This window comes from Ranitomeya variabilis, chromosome 5 (genome assembly GCF_051348905.1).
Source record: "Ranitomeya variabilis isolate aRanVar5 chromosome 5, aRanVar5.hap1, whole genome shotgun sequence".
In the NCBI taxonomy this organism is placed as follows: Eukaryota; Metazoa; Chordata; class Amphibia; order Anura; family Dendrobatidae; genus Ranitomeya; species Ranitomeya variabilis.
In genome coordinates, this window is record NC_135236.1 from 314,322,296 (window position 1) to 314,337,729 (window position 15,434).

A 15,434-nucleotide genomic window follows, 5' to 3' on the forward strand; every position below is an offset into this window, starting at 1 on the left:
ATCGGGTGAAATTGGAGTTAACCCTTTCACCCGATCTGCAGGGACGCGATCATTCCATGATGCCACATAGGCGTCACAGGTCGGATTGGCACCGACTTTCATGACGCCTACGTGGCGTCAAAGGTCGGGAAGGGGTTAAACATTCCTGAACAGCTATTCAACACTTTTAATTATCTCCTCAGCTGAAGACTTTTCCTCATTCTTCAAGCAGAAGATCGATAACATCAGAGAATGCTTTGGCTTACAGCCCTCACGACCCCTCCTCATAAATACTCAGCCCTCCTCCTCCAAAACCAGCTTCTCCACCATTACAGAAGATCAAATTTCCTCTCTAATGTCAAGATCACATCTCACCACCTGTGCACTCGACCAAATCCTGTCTCACTTCATCCCAACCCTAACCCATCTCTTCAACCTATCACTAACAACTGGCATTTTCCCCTCATGCTTCAAACATGCCTCGATCACAAACATTCTCAAAAAGCCCTCCCTTGAACCTTCCTCTGTGTCTAGCTATCATCCCATATCACTTCTCGCCTATTCCTCAAAACTACTGTAACAAAAAGTCCATCTTGAACTGTCTTCCTACTTCTCCTCCTGCTTACTTTTTGACTGCTTACAGTCTGGCTTCAGACAGCATAATTCCACTGAAACTGTCCCGACTAAAGTCTACAATGACCTACTAACCGCCAAGTCCAAGCGACACTACTCTGTCCTCCTCATTCTGAAACTGGATCTGTCCTCTGTTTTTGACACAGTGGACCATTTCCTTTTACTACAGATTCTCTCATTGCTTGGTATAACAGACTTGGAGGAAATAGAAAAAAATCCAGCTCAACGAGGTGGTGAAAAAGCAAAGTCTTGGTACTTTATTCACTTCATATCAAAAAATAGAGGATAAAACAACAGCACAATATGATTAAAAACACTATCTACGCGTTTCTGGTGACATAGCACCCTTAGTTCATGACTAGTTCATTTCTCTTTAGCAGCAGGCACCGGAGTTAGCCGCAGCAGCCAGCTCCTGCCTCTGTGACCCACTGCTCCGCCGATACCGTTTCCCAACCACAGCCAGAGACGGTACATCTGGACTATAAGACGCATCCTCCATTTCCTCTACATTTTTGGTGGAAAAAAGTGGGTCTTATAGTCCGAAAAATACGGCATATAAGTTCACTGTAAGTTTCCCATTAACTTGCCTAGTAGTGAAAGCAGCCGTGGCCTCGTCCATCACTCATCAGTCAATTGCGGAATTGTCTTGACAATTGGAGGAAGCAGAGTGCTGGGTTGTGATTATCTGGTAACGGCCAGGAGATATCTGCATGATTCCCCAATTGTCTTAGGGGGGTCCCGCATATATCCCCCTCCCACTGTTTCCAGGTAGTCATGACCAGCACTTCACTGCCTCCAATCGTCAGTCAATTATGCAATTGGCTGACAACTGGACAAGATCGCAGCTGCTTTTGCTACTAGGCCAGCTGTTGGAGAATTGACAGTGAACGTATAGTACATGCATATCCGATTGCAACTTATGAAATAGATATACTCCGGTACAGTCACAGCCAAGCTCCACAATAACACGAAATCTAGCTGGCACCACTAGTCATATATAAAGACTGATTGAACACCCGTTTCTGGTAATGTACAGCTTCATGAGGCTTCAAGGATGAGATTTATACAGCAAGAGGAAAAAAACTATTAAATGTGTTTAATCCAAAAAACACTACCCAGGAAAATTTGATTAATTCCCAATACCAACAGTTTTATGAGTGGCGTACAAACGTATTTCTTTAGACTGGCCTATCACCTCACTTATGTAGCTATTCCTGTTTTGCCCTTCCAACATTTACCTAAAAATCAGGACCCTAATAGCATCTATTAACACTTCCTACATGCACTTAATAGCACTTTTTATCTGTACTTATTGTGGGAAATTGACTCATTTGGCTGCTTAAAGAGGTTGTCACAAGAACACTTTCCGTTTAAGTTTTCAACTGGTTTATTAAAACGGTACTGGATAAACCAGTCCAAAATTAGGTAAACAAACACGACCCTTCTGGCATAATGGGAAAAGAAAACAGCATACAGTACAGTGTGTGTGGCTGCGGGGATCCGCCCACTCAGAGGAACAAAAACAAGATTCAGTTCACTTTAACAGGAACACAGCTCTGGAGCTCTCATCTCCAGACACACCAAACACTGAGTTCAAAGGCTTCACATTTAGCTTCTGGACCACATCCTGGGGTGGATATATGGTGAACAGCCTCCCATTCACTCTTCAACTATTCACAAAAATCAAGCCCTAAATAAGGCTGATTAACCCCTCTCAGCAGTTAGTATGCTGGAACATTTTTCCAGATTCATATCACTGTGGCTAACAACCTGAGTGACACATATCTCCCCTCCAGTATTTTACCAGTAACCTTCTCATATTATACAGGTACTGACTGGTTCAAAAGAGGAGGACACAGGAGTATGTAGGTTAAAAATTAATAATATTTTATTTAACATACAAAATATCATTAAATTGTGCATATAATTACGTACAAAAGATTAAAGTGCATCAGGATAGTTAAAAGAGAATGGACATCCCCGGTGTGTACAGCCTATTGTGTCAGTGGAAGTAATCGCAGTGAGCTGCTATAATTAATAACCATGACCACTAGAATTGTCAGGTATGTAGGCAGCGCTTACCAGTAAACAGGGCAGTAAAACACTGGGTTGGATCCAGGAGAAGAGACCCCCGACGCGCATTTCGCTTCTTGTAATTAGCTTTCTCAAAGGGAAGTAGGTAACAGTGTCACAAGGGACTTAACTCCTTGGGCTGATAATCTATGTATTTAAGTTATGCCTTTTCTAGATATACAAATGTTTATATTATTTGCTGGTATTTCCTAGAATATTGACACCTAGTATACCGATTATGTATCTGATTGTGCTACATTGGTGGAGTTTTTACTTTAGTGACACCCTGTTTAGCCTGAGCGGCCGTGCGCATGCGGCGTGTGTGGTCTCCTCGCTCTGTGTCGGGGCGGCGTCTCTCTTGCCTCCCGCACATGACTGGGGCTTTCCCCTCCCCGCTCATGAGCGGTGATGCACGACACCATCTCCCGACGTAGGACCTGGGGTTCTGCATGCGCATGCGTCGGGAGTGCCGCTCTCATTGGCTGAAATCGAGCATGTGATTGGTCACATGCATGTCGTCCAATCATATTTTAAGGTCCTTGTGACACTGTTACCTACTTCCCCTTAAGAAAGCTAATTACAAGAAGCAAAACGCGCGTCGGGGGTCTCTTCTCCTGGATCCAACCCGGTGTTTTACTGCCCTGTTTACTGGTAAGCGCTGCCTACATACCTGACAATTCTGGTGGTCATGGTTATTAATCATAGCAGTTCACTGCCATTACTTGCACTGACACAGTAGGCTGTACACCCCGGGGGATGTCCATTCTCTTTTAACTATCCAGATGCACTTTAATCTTTTATACGTAATTATATGCACAATTTAATGATATTTTGTATGTTAAATAAAATATTACTACTTTTTAACCTACATACTCCTGTGTCCTCCTCTTAAATAAAATATTACTACTTTTTAACCTACATACTCCTGTGTCCTCCTCTTTTGATATAGATATGGAGTTGGTTGGCTTTTTTGCTTTGGCTTTGGGTTTCTTTGCACTATATAGTGTTAAAACTCCCATTTTTCCAATATGTTTCCTGGTTTTGTTATTATAGATACTGACTGGTGACCGGTTCATGCAAAGTTATGTAAATATCCTATTTATTGTATTGATGGCTGGGCCAGACAACACTAGCAATTTTTAACATATAACTTTTGTGTCTCCTCTATTTCTATTGGCGCTATAGAAATAAAAATGATTATTGTTATTATTATTATCATTATTAACACTCACATAATAGATTTATCCTGTGGATTCACGGTCTATGGTACTTCCTCCGTAAATAACACAGAAAATGAATGGGGCAAAGGCTTGCATGCCCGGCCACTACTTCATTTAAAGGGATATTTCAGTACCCTGTTCTTAGGATCAGTGGGGGTCCCAGCAGTCAAACTCACAGCAATCAGTAAATTATCACCTACCATGTTTCCTGTGGTGATAACCTGCCTGTTAGGAATAACACTTTACAATCAGAATACTCCTTTGAGATAATTATAGATCTACACACTTTGCCTTGCTTTTTGACATTTGTTTGGAATTAGTTTAAAAATATATATAAAAAAGTAATAAAAATGCATGTTTTTCTGAAAAAAGAAAGCAATATTAATAACATGTATTAAAGGGACTCGAAAGTATTTAGCTGTGTTCCGGGACATAGTGCGCCGGCGCATGCGCACTAATGCTTTTCGGCTTTGCCCGCAGTTGGGCAAAGCATACTGCGCGTGCGCAAGGCAAGATTGCTTTGCGCACGCGTGAACTACAGAGGAAACCGACGGAAATTCCAGAAAATATTGCGCCAAGTGGTAAAGGAAGGGGTGAATAAAAGCTGAGGAAACACCGCCCATTGGACCGAACAGAGGGCCTGCCAAATTCAGGTGACAGAGTCCCTTTAAAGAGGACCTCTTCTCTGTTGAACTGGATACACAATGTAATTTTTTTAAAATTATTGTAATTTTTATTTAAATATTTTTATATTCAACAAGATCTAGGCTTGAAAAAAGCCGGATTACTCACCGGTAATGCTCTTTTAATGAGTCCACGACAGCACCCCACATGAGAGAGAGGGATCCGCCCATAGGAACAGGAAACCTACAGAATAAAAGGAGGCGGTCCCCTCTCCTCCTCAGTTTAGTTTACAGAGTATAAAAAGGGAACCGCAAAAGCTTTAGTATTAATTCTTATTCAGCAAAATATCTTAAAAACTCTATACAACCATTATTTGTGAATCTAAAGAAAGAGCTGTGCATAATCAGGGAGGGTTATAAATCGGTGCTGTCGTGGACTCATTAAAAGAGCATTACCGGTGAGTAATCCGGCTTTTTACCCTTCGCCACGACAGCACCCCACATGAGAGACTTTCAGAGAGTCATTACTCGGGTGGGATTACTGTACTAAGCACAGCTCTACCAAAGGTCAAATCAGAAGATGAAGATAGATCAAGTCTATAATGGTTGTAAAAGGTAGAAGGTGTAGACCAAGTTGCGGCCTTACATATTAGATGGATCGGGACATCCGCTTGTTCCGCCCAGGAGGAAGCCATGGCTCGTGTTGAGTGTGCTTTAATACCCACTGGAGGAATCTCGCCTTTTGATGTATAGGCCAAGCAGATAGCATCTCTGATCCATCGAGATATGGTAGCTCTCGTGACCCCATGTCCTTTCTTGTGGCCCTGAAAGGAGATAAACAGAGCCCTACTCTCCCTCCATGTTTGACACCTTTCTATATAAGTCAGGATGGCTCTTCTGACATCTAAGGTGTGGAACTTATGTTGTTCAGGGGTTACAGGAGAATCAAAAAAGGAAGGGAGAAATATTTCCTGTGACCTGTGGTAGGTGGATGCTACCTTAGGGAGGTAAGAGGGGTCTGGTTTTAGGACTATTCGATCATGGAATATCAGTAAGAATGGTGGGTCTACTGATAGGGCCTGGATGTCGCTAACACGTCTGGCTGAGGTCAGGGCTACCAAAAGGGCTACTTTATATGTGAGGACATTTAGAGGTATAGAATCTAGAGGCTCAAATGGGGAGCTGGTTAAGGCCTCTAGCACTAGATTTAAATCCCACGGAGGTAGACGGGGAATATGTACCGGGTTACTTCGTTCACAAGATTTAATGAATCTGGAGACCCATCTATCAGCGGCTATATTATATCCATATAGGGCTCTTAACGCTGATATCTGGACTCTTAAGGTGTTTACTGATAGTCCTAATTCTCTACCTTTTTGTAGGAACTCTAGAATAGGTGTTATCGGAACGTGTTTAGTGAACGGTATTGTATGAAAGTTTAAGAATTTTTTCCATACCCTGCTATATATCAGGGTGGTAGATCTTTTCCTACTTAGTAGCAGGGTTTTCACTAGTTGTTCTGAAAAACCCCTTGAGCTTAGTAACTGCCGCTCAAGTTCCACGCCGTCAAGTGAAGCCCTTTCACTTGCGGGTGGAAAAACGGCCCCTGGAACAGTAGTTCCCTGTCCAATGGAAGAATCCATGGCTCGCATAGACACATGCTCTGGAGGCAGGAAAACCACGGCCTCTTTGGCCAGAAGGGTGCGATGAGGATCACCCTTGCCCGTTCCCTCCTGATCTTCCTGATCACTAGCGGAACTAGAGACATTGGAGGAAAGGCGTAAGCCAGTTTGAAGTTCCAAGGATGGTGTAGGGAGTCCAGTATGTCTGGATGATCCAAGGAGTTCAGGGAAGCGAATCTTTCTACCTGTCTGTTGCCTCTTGTGGCAAATAGATCTATCTGAGGCATTCCCCATGCTTTTGTTATTAGTCGGAACACGGTTCTGTTTAAGGACCATTCTCCCTGGCGCAGCCTGTTTCGACTGAGGTAGTCCGCTTTGGTATTCTCTACTCTTCTGATGTGTAGGGCTGTTAGAGATGCCAGATGAATCTCTGCGAACTGGAAGATCTCCCCTGCGATGGTCATCAGACTTCCTGACCGTGTACCGCCCTGACGGTTTACATAGGCCACTGTGGTGGAGTTGTCTGAGAAAACTCTTACATCTGCTCCTTGAATCTGTGGAAGAAAATAATTTAAGGCTTTCCCTACTGCTGTTAATTCTTTCCAATTTGAAGAACATGATGATTCTGCCTGATTCCAGGTATCCTGGACTACATCATTTTCCATATGTGCACCCCATCCCGTAGGGCTGGCGTCGGTAGTAATTATTTTGGATGGATCTACTATCCAAGGTACGCCTCCTGAAAGGTGTCCCATATCTAGCCACCAGGATAGAGATTCTACGACATCTCTAGAGAGAGTTAGTTTACTCTCTAGGTGTCCTTTCCGTCCCTGGGCTGACAGTACTTCGTACTGTAATTGGCGGGTATGGAATTGAGCCCATGGTACAGCCGGGATACATGAGGACAATGACCCTAATAAGGACATAGCCTTTCTCAGTGTCATGTAGGGGTTTCTTATTGCTTCTGACACTTTTGACTGTATAGTCATTCTCTTTGAATGTGGGAGGAAGCTCTTTTGACTTACGGAGTCCAGCTGGATCCCTAGAAACATTTGAGTAGTGTCTGGCTTCAATCTGGACTTTTCGAAGTTGATAATCCAACCCAAGTCCTGCAGGGATGAGATTGTGTTAGACAACCGCAATTTACATTGAGCCACAGAATTGCCTATCACTAAAAAGTCATCCAGGTATGGTATTATTAAAGTGTCCCGTTGGCGTAGATGAGCCATCACTTCTAACATCACTTTTGTAAAGATGCGGGGGGCCATAGAAAGCCCAAATGGCATTGCTACATATTGAAAGTGACGAACCTGTCCCTCCAGGATGACCGCTACTCTTAGATACTGCTGGTGTTCGGCGTGTATGGGAAGGTGATAGTAAGCATCTTTTAGGTCTATCCCGGCCATGACACACCTAGGGAACAAAAGCTTGATGGTAGAACTAATGGATTCCATTTTGAAAGTGTGGTTACGCAAAAAGGAATTTAGTTTTTTGAGGTTTATGATGGTTCGAAATGAACCATCTGGCTTATTGATCAAAAATAAAGGGGAATAGAACCCCTTCCCTTCTTGATCTTGTGGAACCTTTATCAATACTTTTTTAGATAGAAGCGACAGGATCTCTGATTCTAGAGCTTCTTGTTGTTGCTGACCTCTCGGAGATGTTACAATAAAAGAATCCCAAGGGATTCTATCAAATTCTAATTTTAATCCGTTTTCAACAATGTCCAGAATCCAAAGACTAGATGTTATCAGCTTCCATTTAGAAAAGAAATATTTCAATCTACCGCCTACTTCATAATTAACGGTACTTGTTACGTTTTTGGTTATAGGATCCCGAAAACAGAGCACCTCTTTGTTTTGGATCCTTTGTCTCCCAGCGCTCCCTTTGTTCAGTAGGTTTGTTTCTGGTAAAGGGGCGTCTCCTGAAAGCTCTCCTGTAACAGGGAAGGTACTGGTTAGGGAAGCCTTTCTTCCGCTCTCCTGCCTTATTTAAGAGCTCGTCCAGAGTTTTCCCAAATAGGAACTCACCCTGGCAGGGAATCGCACAAAGTTTTGCTTTGGCCTGTGCGTCCCCTTTCCAATTTTTCAACCAGAGTGCTCGCCGGGCTGTGTTTACTAGGCCGGCTGACCTGGCTGTTAGGCGTAGCGAATCAACCGACGCATCTGCTAGAAACGCTACTGCATCTTTCATTAGAGGGATTTTCGACAGAATTTTATTTCTCGAAGCTCCACCTCTAATTTGTTCCTCCAGCTGCTCTGTCCATACTAGCAGTGACCTTGCAGTGCAGGTGCTAGAGATGGCTGGTCTGAATGCCCCCGTATTAGCCTCCCATGACCTCTTAAGTAAGGCTTCTGCCTTTCGGTCTAACGGATCAGTTAAAGTCCCTGAGTCCTCCACAGGCAAGACCGACTGTTTAGAAGTTGAAGCCACTGCCGCATCAACCTTTGGTATCTTTTGCCAGGAACTAAGTTCTTCATCACTGAAGGGGTAGCGTCTTTTAGCAGAGGATGGTAAGAATCCTCTCGTGTGTTGTTTCTCCCACTCTTTTTTAACCAGCTCCTTAATTGTGGGTATGGCGGGGAAGGACCTTCGTTTTCTTTGTCCTAACCCCGCAAACATGATGTCCTGCGCTGACTTCTTTCCCTTCTCATCTGGGCACCCCATCGTGCTCCTGACGGCTTTAATTAAACTGTCTACACTACTATTTGGTAGACAAAGGCCTCCTTCATATTCCGATGAACTTGGCTGGGACTCCTCTTCATCAGAGGATTTTTGTACTACCTCTGACTCCGAGCTTACTGGAGATCGGGACCTGCTAGGCTGACGGGTACTGGTGCTACTCGTATGCGCCAAACCCTGCATCTCTTCACGTATTATGGCTCTAACGTCAGACGGAGTCATTACGTTTTCTTCCCGTAAGGTCAATATGATGCACTCTGCACATAATCTCTTTGTGTATGAGTCCGGGAGGGGTTGTAAGCATAAGGCACATTCTTTATGTTTGGATTTATGTGTCCTTTTCTTAGTCTAGAGGAAGGGGATACAGGAGGAACATATATCAGCATATGGGAAGAGACTCTTTTAAAAACTCACCCAGTGAAGCTGACAGGTACCGGTTCTGGAGGCGGATTCTCTGAAGAAACATCCTTCTGTTTGGTGGCAGATCGCTTAACCTGGGATCGATCTCCACTTTTAGTGCTGCTCCTGGCGCTTGTCTCCTTACTGGGAGACCGCTCTGTTGCAGGCAAGTGCGCTACATCGGCCGGTGAAGCCATACTTACACACACCGGCCGACGCTAGTGCCGCACTTTTAAATCTGGCGCCGAATCTCCTGCCTCCCCGGACCCAACCCGGAAGTGCTCCAGCGACTTCCGGGTTAGACGCGCCGCTCCTCCTTACCATGCGGCGGCTGCTAGATAAGAAGCCGGCCGCTGAGCGCGCGCGTCCTCATGGAGCCGGGCGGACCAGCGGCACCGAACCCGGACCATGGCGACGATCAGACGAGGGGGGAGGCTGCAAACAGTGGCTCCCCCGACGCTGCCTCTGGTACCGCAGCCCCTGCCGTTCCCACGGAGACTGACGCAGGCGGGTGCATGGCCCCAGGAATCCTTGACTGTAGGTACTTCGGGTTCCCCATAGAAACAGGAAACCTAAACTGAGGAGGAGAGGGGACCGCCTCCTTTTATTCTGTAGGTTTCCTGTTCCTATGGGCGGATCCCTCTCTCTCATGTGGGGTGCTGTCGTGGCGAAGGGTAAAAAGTAATAAAGACTAGCAGATTATAATGAAAACAGAGTAAATCAGCTTTGTAATATCGATGTAACATATTATAGTGATATACAAATTTCTTATATATATACAGCTCTGGAAAAAATTAAAGGGAACCTGTCACTCCCAAAATCGAAGGTGAGCTAAGCCCACCGGTATCAGGGGCTTATCTATAGCATTCTGGAATGCTGTACATAAGCCTCCGATGTATCCTGAAAGATGAGAAAAAGAGGTTAGATTATACTCACCTGGGCGGGAAGTCCGGTCCATGGGCATCGCGGTCCGGTCCGGGGCCTCCCATCTTCTTACGATGATGTCCTCTTCTTGTCTTCACGCTGCGGCTCGGGCGCAGGCGTACTTTGTCTGCCCTTTTGAGGGCAGAGCAAAGTACTGCAGTGCACAGGCGCCAGGAAAGGTCAGAGAGGCCCAGGGCCTGCGCACTGCAGTACTTTCCTCTGCCCTCAACAGGGCAGACAAAGTTTGCCTGTGCCGGAGCCGCTGCGTGAAGACAAGAAGAGGACGTCATCGTAAGAAGATGGGAGGTCCTGGACCAGACCGTGACGCCCATATGACCAGAACAGAACAGGGACCGCCCCTGGGTGAGTATCATCTAACCTCTTTTTCTTATCTTTCAGGATACATCGGGGGCTTATCTACAGCATTACAGAATGCTGTAGATAAGCCCCTGATGCCGGTGGGCTTAGCTCACCTTCGATTTTGGGGGTGACAGGTTCCCTTTAAGAGACCACCACATCAAAACCCTGTCATGGGCAGCCCAATCTCCAGACCTGAACCCCATTGAAAACCTCTGGAATGTAAGCAAGAGGATGATGGATAGTCACAAGCCATCAAACAAAGAACTGCATACATTTTTGCACCAGAAGCAGTGGGAAAGACTGGTGGAAAGCATGCCAAGACACATGAAAGCTGTGATTTAAAATCATGATTATTCCACAAAATATTGATTTCTGAACTCTTCCTGAGTTAAAATATTAGTATTGCTGTTTCTAAATGATTATGAAGTTGTTTTCTTTGCATTATTTCAGGTCTGAAAGCACTGGTTATTTTTTTTAATTTTTACCATTTCTCCTTTTCGGAAAAAAATACAAAATTTATTGTGTGGAAATTCGGAGACATGTTGTCAGTAGTATATAGAATAAAAGAACAATTTTCATTTAACTCAAAAATATACCGATAAAGAGAAAAATCAGACAAACTGAATATTTTGCAGTGGTCTCTTAATTTTTGTCAGAGCTGTGTGTAACAAACTAAGAATCAAAGGGGATACATCGAGACATACACAAACAGACAGAAGGGAAAGGGGATGAGTAAAGGTTTTAGGGTCTGGGGGTTGTAAGGAGGGGTGGAAGGAGGTATATGACCTAGTGAATAATGTTCATAAATATTCAAAAGTACCCAAAAGGTGTCCCATGGGGACCAAATTACATTGAATCTCTTGAATATTTCATTAGTCAGAGCAGTGCGATTTTAAAATTTCTGAAATCTTTGATCCTGGTGTATAAGTCATATATAGACAGGGGGAAGTTTATTTACAATGAGAAGCTCTCAAACATCTTGCGGCCGTCAATATGTCTAGGAGAAGTCTAACAGTTCTTTTAGATTTATTTTACGGGAAAATATTAAGTAAAAAGTGTTCAGGATCTAATAATAAGTCTAAATAAAAGACTTGTTCAAACAAAGTTTGTACAGTTGTCCATGTCCGTGTCAGCTAACCAGATCCTTGGGTTCAGCAGCTGCAGTATCGGGGACTGCCTAGGAGTGGTACCTGACGGCTACTTGCAGCTCAATCCTGACTCCACCATCAGGAGCTCCAATGAACACCAGGTAGCCACCTAGCTACGCCCTTTACTAGGTAAGCCCGGTCCTGTAGCACAGTGGGTCCACGAACCACGTGAGCCACCTGCAGGCAAGACACAGTCCCAGAATAGATGGAATATAGATCCTGTCAGCAAGTCACATCTCCGACACAAGAAGGAAATAGATGGACCTAATTTCTTGCATTGGTTCTCTTTAAGAGTGATACAAGATGCCGCACAATGTAATTTTTAAATTTTGAGCTATGCCTCTCCTTAGTGGAGAAGAAGAACATACCCCAGTGAAAACTCTCTGATAATGACGACTTGAACATTAAGCCTATGCTCCCACAAACAATATCTATCCGTGTTTTGGACGCAGCATATTTTCGTTATTTTCCTGCCTTCTAATCACACAGGTAAATCCGCATGTGTTCATTGAATCATGTCTAGTACCTCCGCTGCAGATAACTGACATGCTGCGGCTCGTAATCCCGCACCACGGGTGAGTTTACGCTGCGTCAAATAGAAGCACAGTGGGAACCGTATTTCTATAAATCCCACCCACTGTGCTTGTAACCTAAAACGAAGCGTTTTGGACGCAGCATAAGTGAGCTGCATACAAAACGCTGCTATTCCGGACCATGGGCACATACCCTAACTCATTAGGTTCCAAATACTTTGATTGCTAATATCTCCACAAGGGAGAGGCAGAATTAAAAAAAAAAAAAACAACAAAATATTTTATTCTGCTCTGCAGCCACTATTACATCCTGTATTCAGTTCAACGTGAAAAAATTACTTAAAGTGTTGTCTATAATGCCACTGGAGTCAAGGTGAGATAAACATATACTATAGTATATAAAATGTTGTGGTACAGAGTTAACACCTTTTTCAATATTTTACCAGAAAAATGATGGAACTCGATGGATTCTCCATTGATGTCACTGTAGTCTTGGGACTTATATACTTCAGAATGGTAATCTGAAAAACAGAGGCAACTTTGTGGGAAAACGATATTACACTTAATGCAAACAAAAGCAATATGAGAAAAAGAACAGCTATATCTTAACAACAGATGCACTTAAAATGATGAATATTTTCCTTACCATGCTTACCTAACTTATCATTACAGGATGGCTACATTGGTCATGTTGCCCCTGACGCACGTTTCGCGGTCTGCTTTTTCAAAAGGGGTATATACCCCTTTTGAAAAAGCAGACCGCGAAACGTGCGTCAGGGGGCCGCCTGTGGAACCGGAGGGAATCATCCACCAATATGGGTAAGCTGGTTTACCTTTGTTAGCAATTGTGCTTTTACATACGATACTGGGACACCGGACCTTATAGTGCAATATACCTTTTCTAAGCAATTGTGCTTTTACATACGATACTGGGACACCGGACCTTATAGTGCAATATACCTTTTCTAAGCAATTGTGCTTTTACATACGATATTGGGACACCGGACTTTATAGTGCAATAGTCCTGATAGTGCAATAGACTTTGTATTGAGTCACTTGGGACTGTGGGATTGTTGTATATACCCATAATGTGATCAGCACATATTTCTCCAGCAACCCAGGGTGTAATTTGTTTATTTTTTTCTCCTATTCCTCATGCATACCATTAGTTTCCTCTACACCCTATTTTTGGCTATGTGCCTGTCTTGTATTGTAACTTAAGTTGTTATTATTGGTCTAAATAAAATTTATACTATTTTTTAACATGAGTTTTGGGATCTTATTACTCCGTTCTATTGTATTATATCATCGCTAGTGTAACCGCAGCCTCAGGGTATGTTGCCACCGTCAGTATTTGCTGCTGACTGGGCAGCAGCTCCGTCCAAAGCGCTGATGGCTTTTGTACGTGCGGTGATTCCGCATGTGTTCATTGAACCATGCGGAATCACCACATCCTATACATTGGACAGTGATATTTATCTTGCGGAGACGGAGCGTCTAGAAAGACGCGCCGCATGTGCGTATATGCAGGGAAGCCAGAGGCAGCCGTGCACGCATAGTGGAGATGGGATTTAATAAAATCCCATCCACTATGCTGTAACATCTGGCAGCTGCGGATTGGATGCTGCGGATGTACACAGCGTCCAAACCACAGCAAATACAGACCGTGGAAACATACCATTATAGTTATAGAGTTTACATTCATAGCTTCCACATGATAAAAAGATTTTCTTGGATAATACTACATTTATGGTTCAAAAATGCATTTAATATGATGGCCCAAAAGTTACACACGTTCCAGAGAACCAAAAGTTTCTTACTGCAAGCTAAAGTTGCGGTAAACAAATCAGTTGCCTGGCGTACAATTAGGTGGCACTATTTAGATGGAGTCTATCAGTAGTACTGTCCATCTAAGGGCTCATACTCACACGCGAGAAACTCGGATGAGTCTCGCACGTCAATACCCGGCACTCAGGAGCGGAGCGTGCGACTGCATGTATTGCTACGCGGCCGCACGCTCCGATCCGAGTGCCGGGTATTGACGTGCGAGACTCATCCGAGTTTCTCGCATGTGAGAATGAGCCCTACAACTGATTACAGCTCTACATAGGAGACCTAGAGAGGTGTTTAAACCTAACTCTCTGGAGGGTTTTTACACTGTTCCCACAAGTGCTATCTGCACTGTCTCTGGTGCAGAAGTTAGTGTTCTACCACATTCCAAGAGCATAGAGCAGGGGTCCCCAACCTGTAGCTCAGGAGCCACATGTGGCTCGCAGTCCCATGAATTGTGGCTCGCGGCTGTCTGCCAGCTTGGTACATTAGCTCCACGTCTGGCAAACAGGTATGAAGAGCACATCTCAAAATGGTGAATATTGTAAGCAGCCCTGCACAGAAGAGCTGATTTGGATGCACATATATTTAGAGATAATTTAATGATGGTAAGTTGGAGACAGGATGATACTACCTATCAGAAGAGATGCTTGAAGTTGGGAGAATACTGAAGGGGGTATTGTGGGAACTCTTGGATCTTGGTATACTGCTTCTGGGTGATTTCTGTGGAAAAGCTTTCGTTATCATTATATCCGTAATTGGGGCTTTGGTTGCCACTACTGTGAAGGGGACAGTAGCTGGATGTGGCTCGTGACCCCCTCTCAGAGCTGAATGTGGCTCTCAAGGTCAGAAGCGTTGGGGACCACTGGCATAGAGGATGGGCTGTGCAGCACTTACTGCAGACAGTGAAGAGCACTTTAGCATTTGCCTAGACAGCACACATCAGATTACACCTTTACTTTCTTGCTGAAGTTAAAACTTATAAAATAGTGAATGTTAGCATCTCTACAGGACTGCTATGTCAGGCTATTCGTTTTTGGCTATGTTCACACGTTGTGTTTTTGTTGCGCCTTTTTGCTGCATTTTTTCATACAAATTTAGGGTACGTGTCCACGTTCAGGATGGCCGGCGCTTTGGACGGAGCGGAAAACCAGCTCCGCCCAAAACTCCGCCCCCTTATGTAGACGCGATGATTCCGGATGTGTTCATTAACACATCCGGCATCATCGCACCCCACACATAGGGCCCTGTGTTTTACCTTGCAGTGTCGCCGCAAGGTAAACGGACATGCTGCAATCTAAAAAGACGCGCCGCATGTCCGGAATCGCAGGGCCGCCGGATTCATTTTCATGAAATCCCCTCCACTATGCTGTAACATCTGGACGCTGCGTGTTTGGCGCTGCGGCTC

At 44.3% G+C, this 15,434-nt stretch overlaps 2 protein-coding genes across 4 annotated transcripts in view; both read right to left on the bottom strand.

The window, feature by feature from the left end:
* Window positions 1-15,434, bottom strand: part of BEND7 (BEN domain containing 7) — a 148,262-nt gene that overhangs the window by 117,847 nt on the left and 14,981 nt on the right. For 2 of the 3 annotated variants that reach the window (XM_077264615.1, XM_077264613.1), the window contains exon 2: window positions 12,640-12,717. In XM_077264615.1, the coding sequence (XP_077120730.1) occupies window positions 12,640-12,717 (78 nt within the window). Of the gene's footprint in view, window positions 1-12,622; window positions 12,718-15,434 lie in introns of all 3 variants that reach the window. The other variant, XM_077264614.1, reaches the window with a different exon arrangement.
* On the bottom strand, window positions 5,859-7,701 carry LOC143775896 (uncharacterized). The gene is made up of 2 exons (XM_077264612.1): window positions 7,176-7,701; window positions 5,859-6,704 (listed from the first exon to the last, which is right to left on the bottom strand). Exons 1-2 carry the CDS (start codon window positions 7,602-7,604, stop codon window positions 6,066-6,068), a joined length of 1,068 nt encoding a protein of 355 aa, XP_077120727.1. The 5' UTR covers window positions 7,605-7,701; the 3' UTR covers window positions 5,859-6,065.

Coding starts and splice junctions, on each gene's coding strand:
- LOC143775896 (XM_077264612.1), bottom strand. CDS start 7,604: ATGGAATCCATTAGTTCTACCATCAAGCTTTTGTTCCCTAGGTGTGTC. Junction 6,705..7,175: donor TAGGGATCCAGCTGGACTCC/GTAAGTCAAAAG, acceptor TTTCTTCCACAG/ATTCAAGGAGCAGATGTAAG.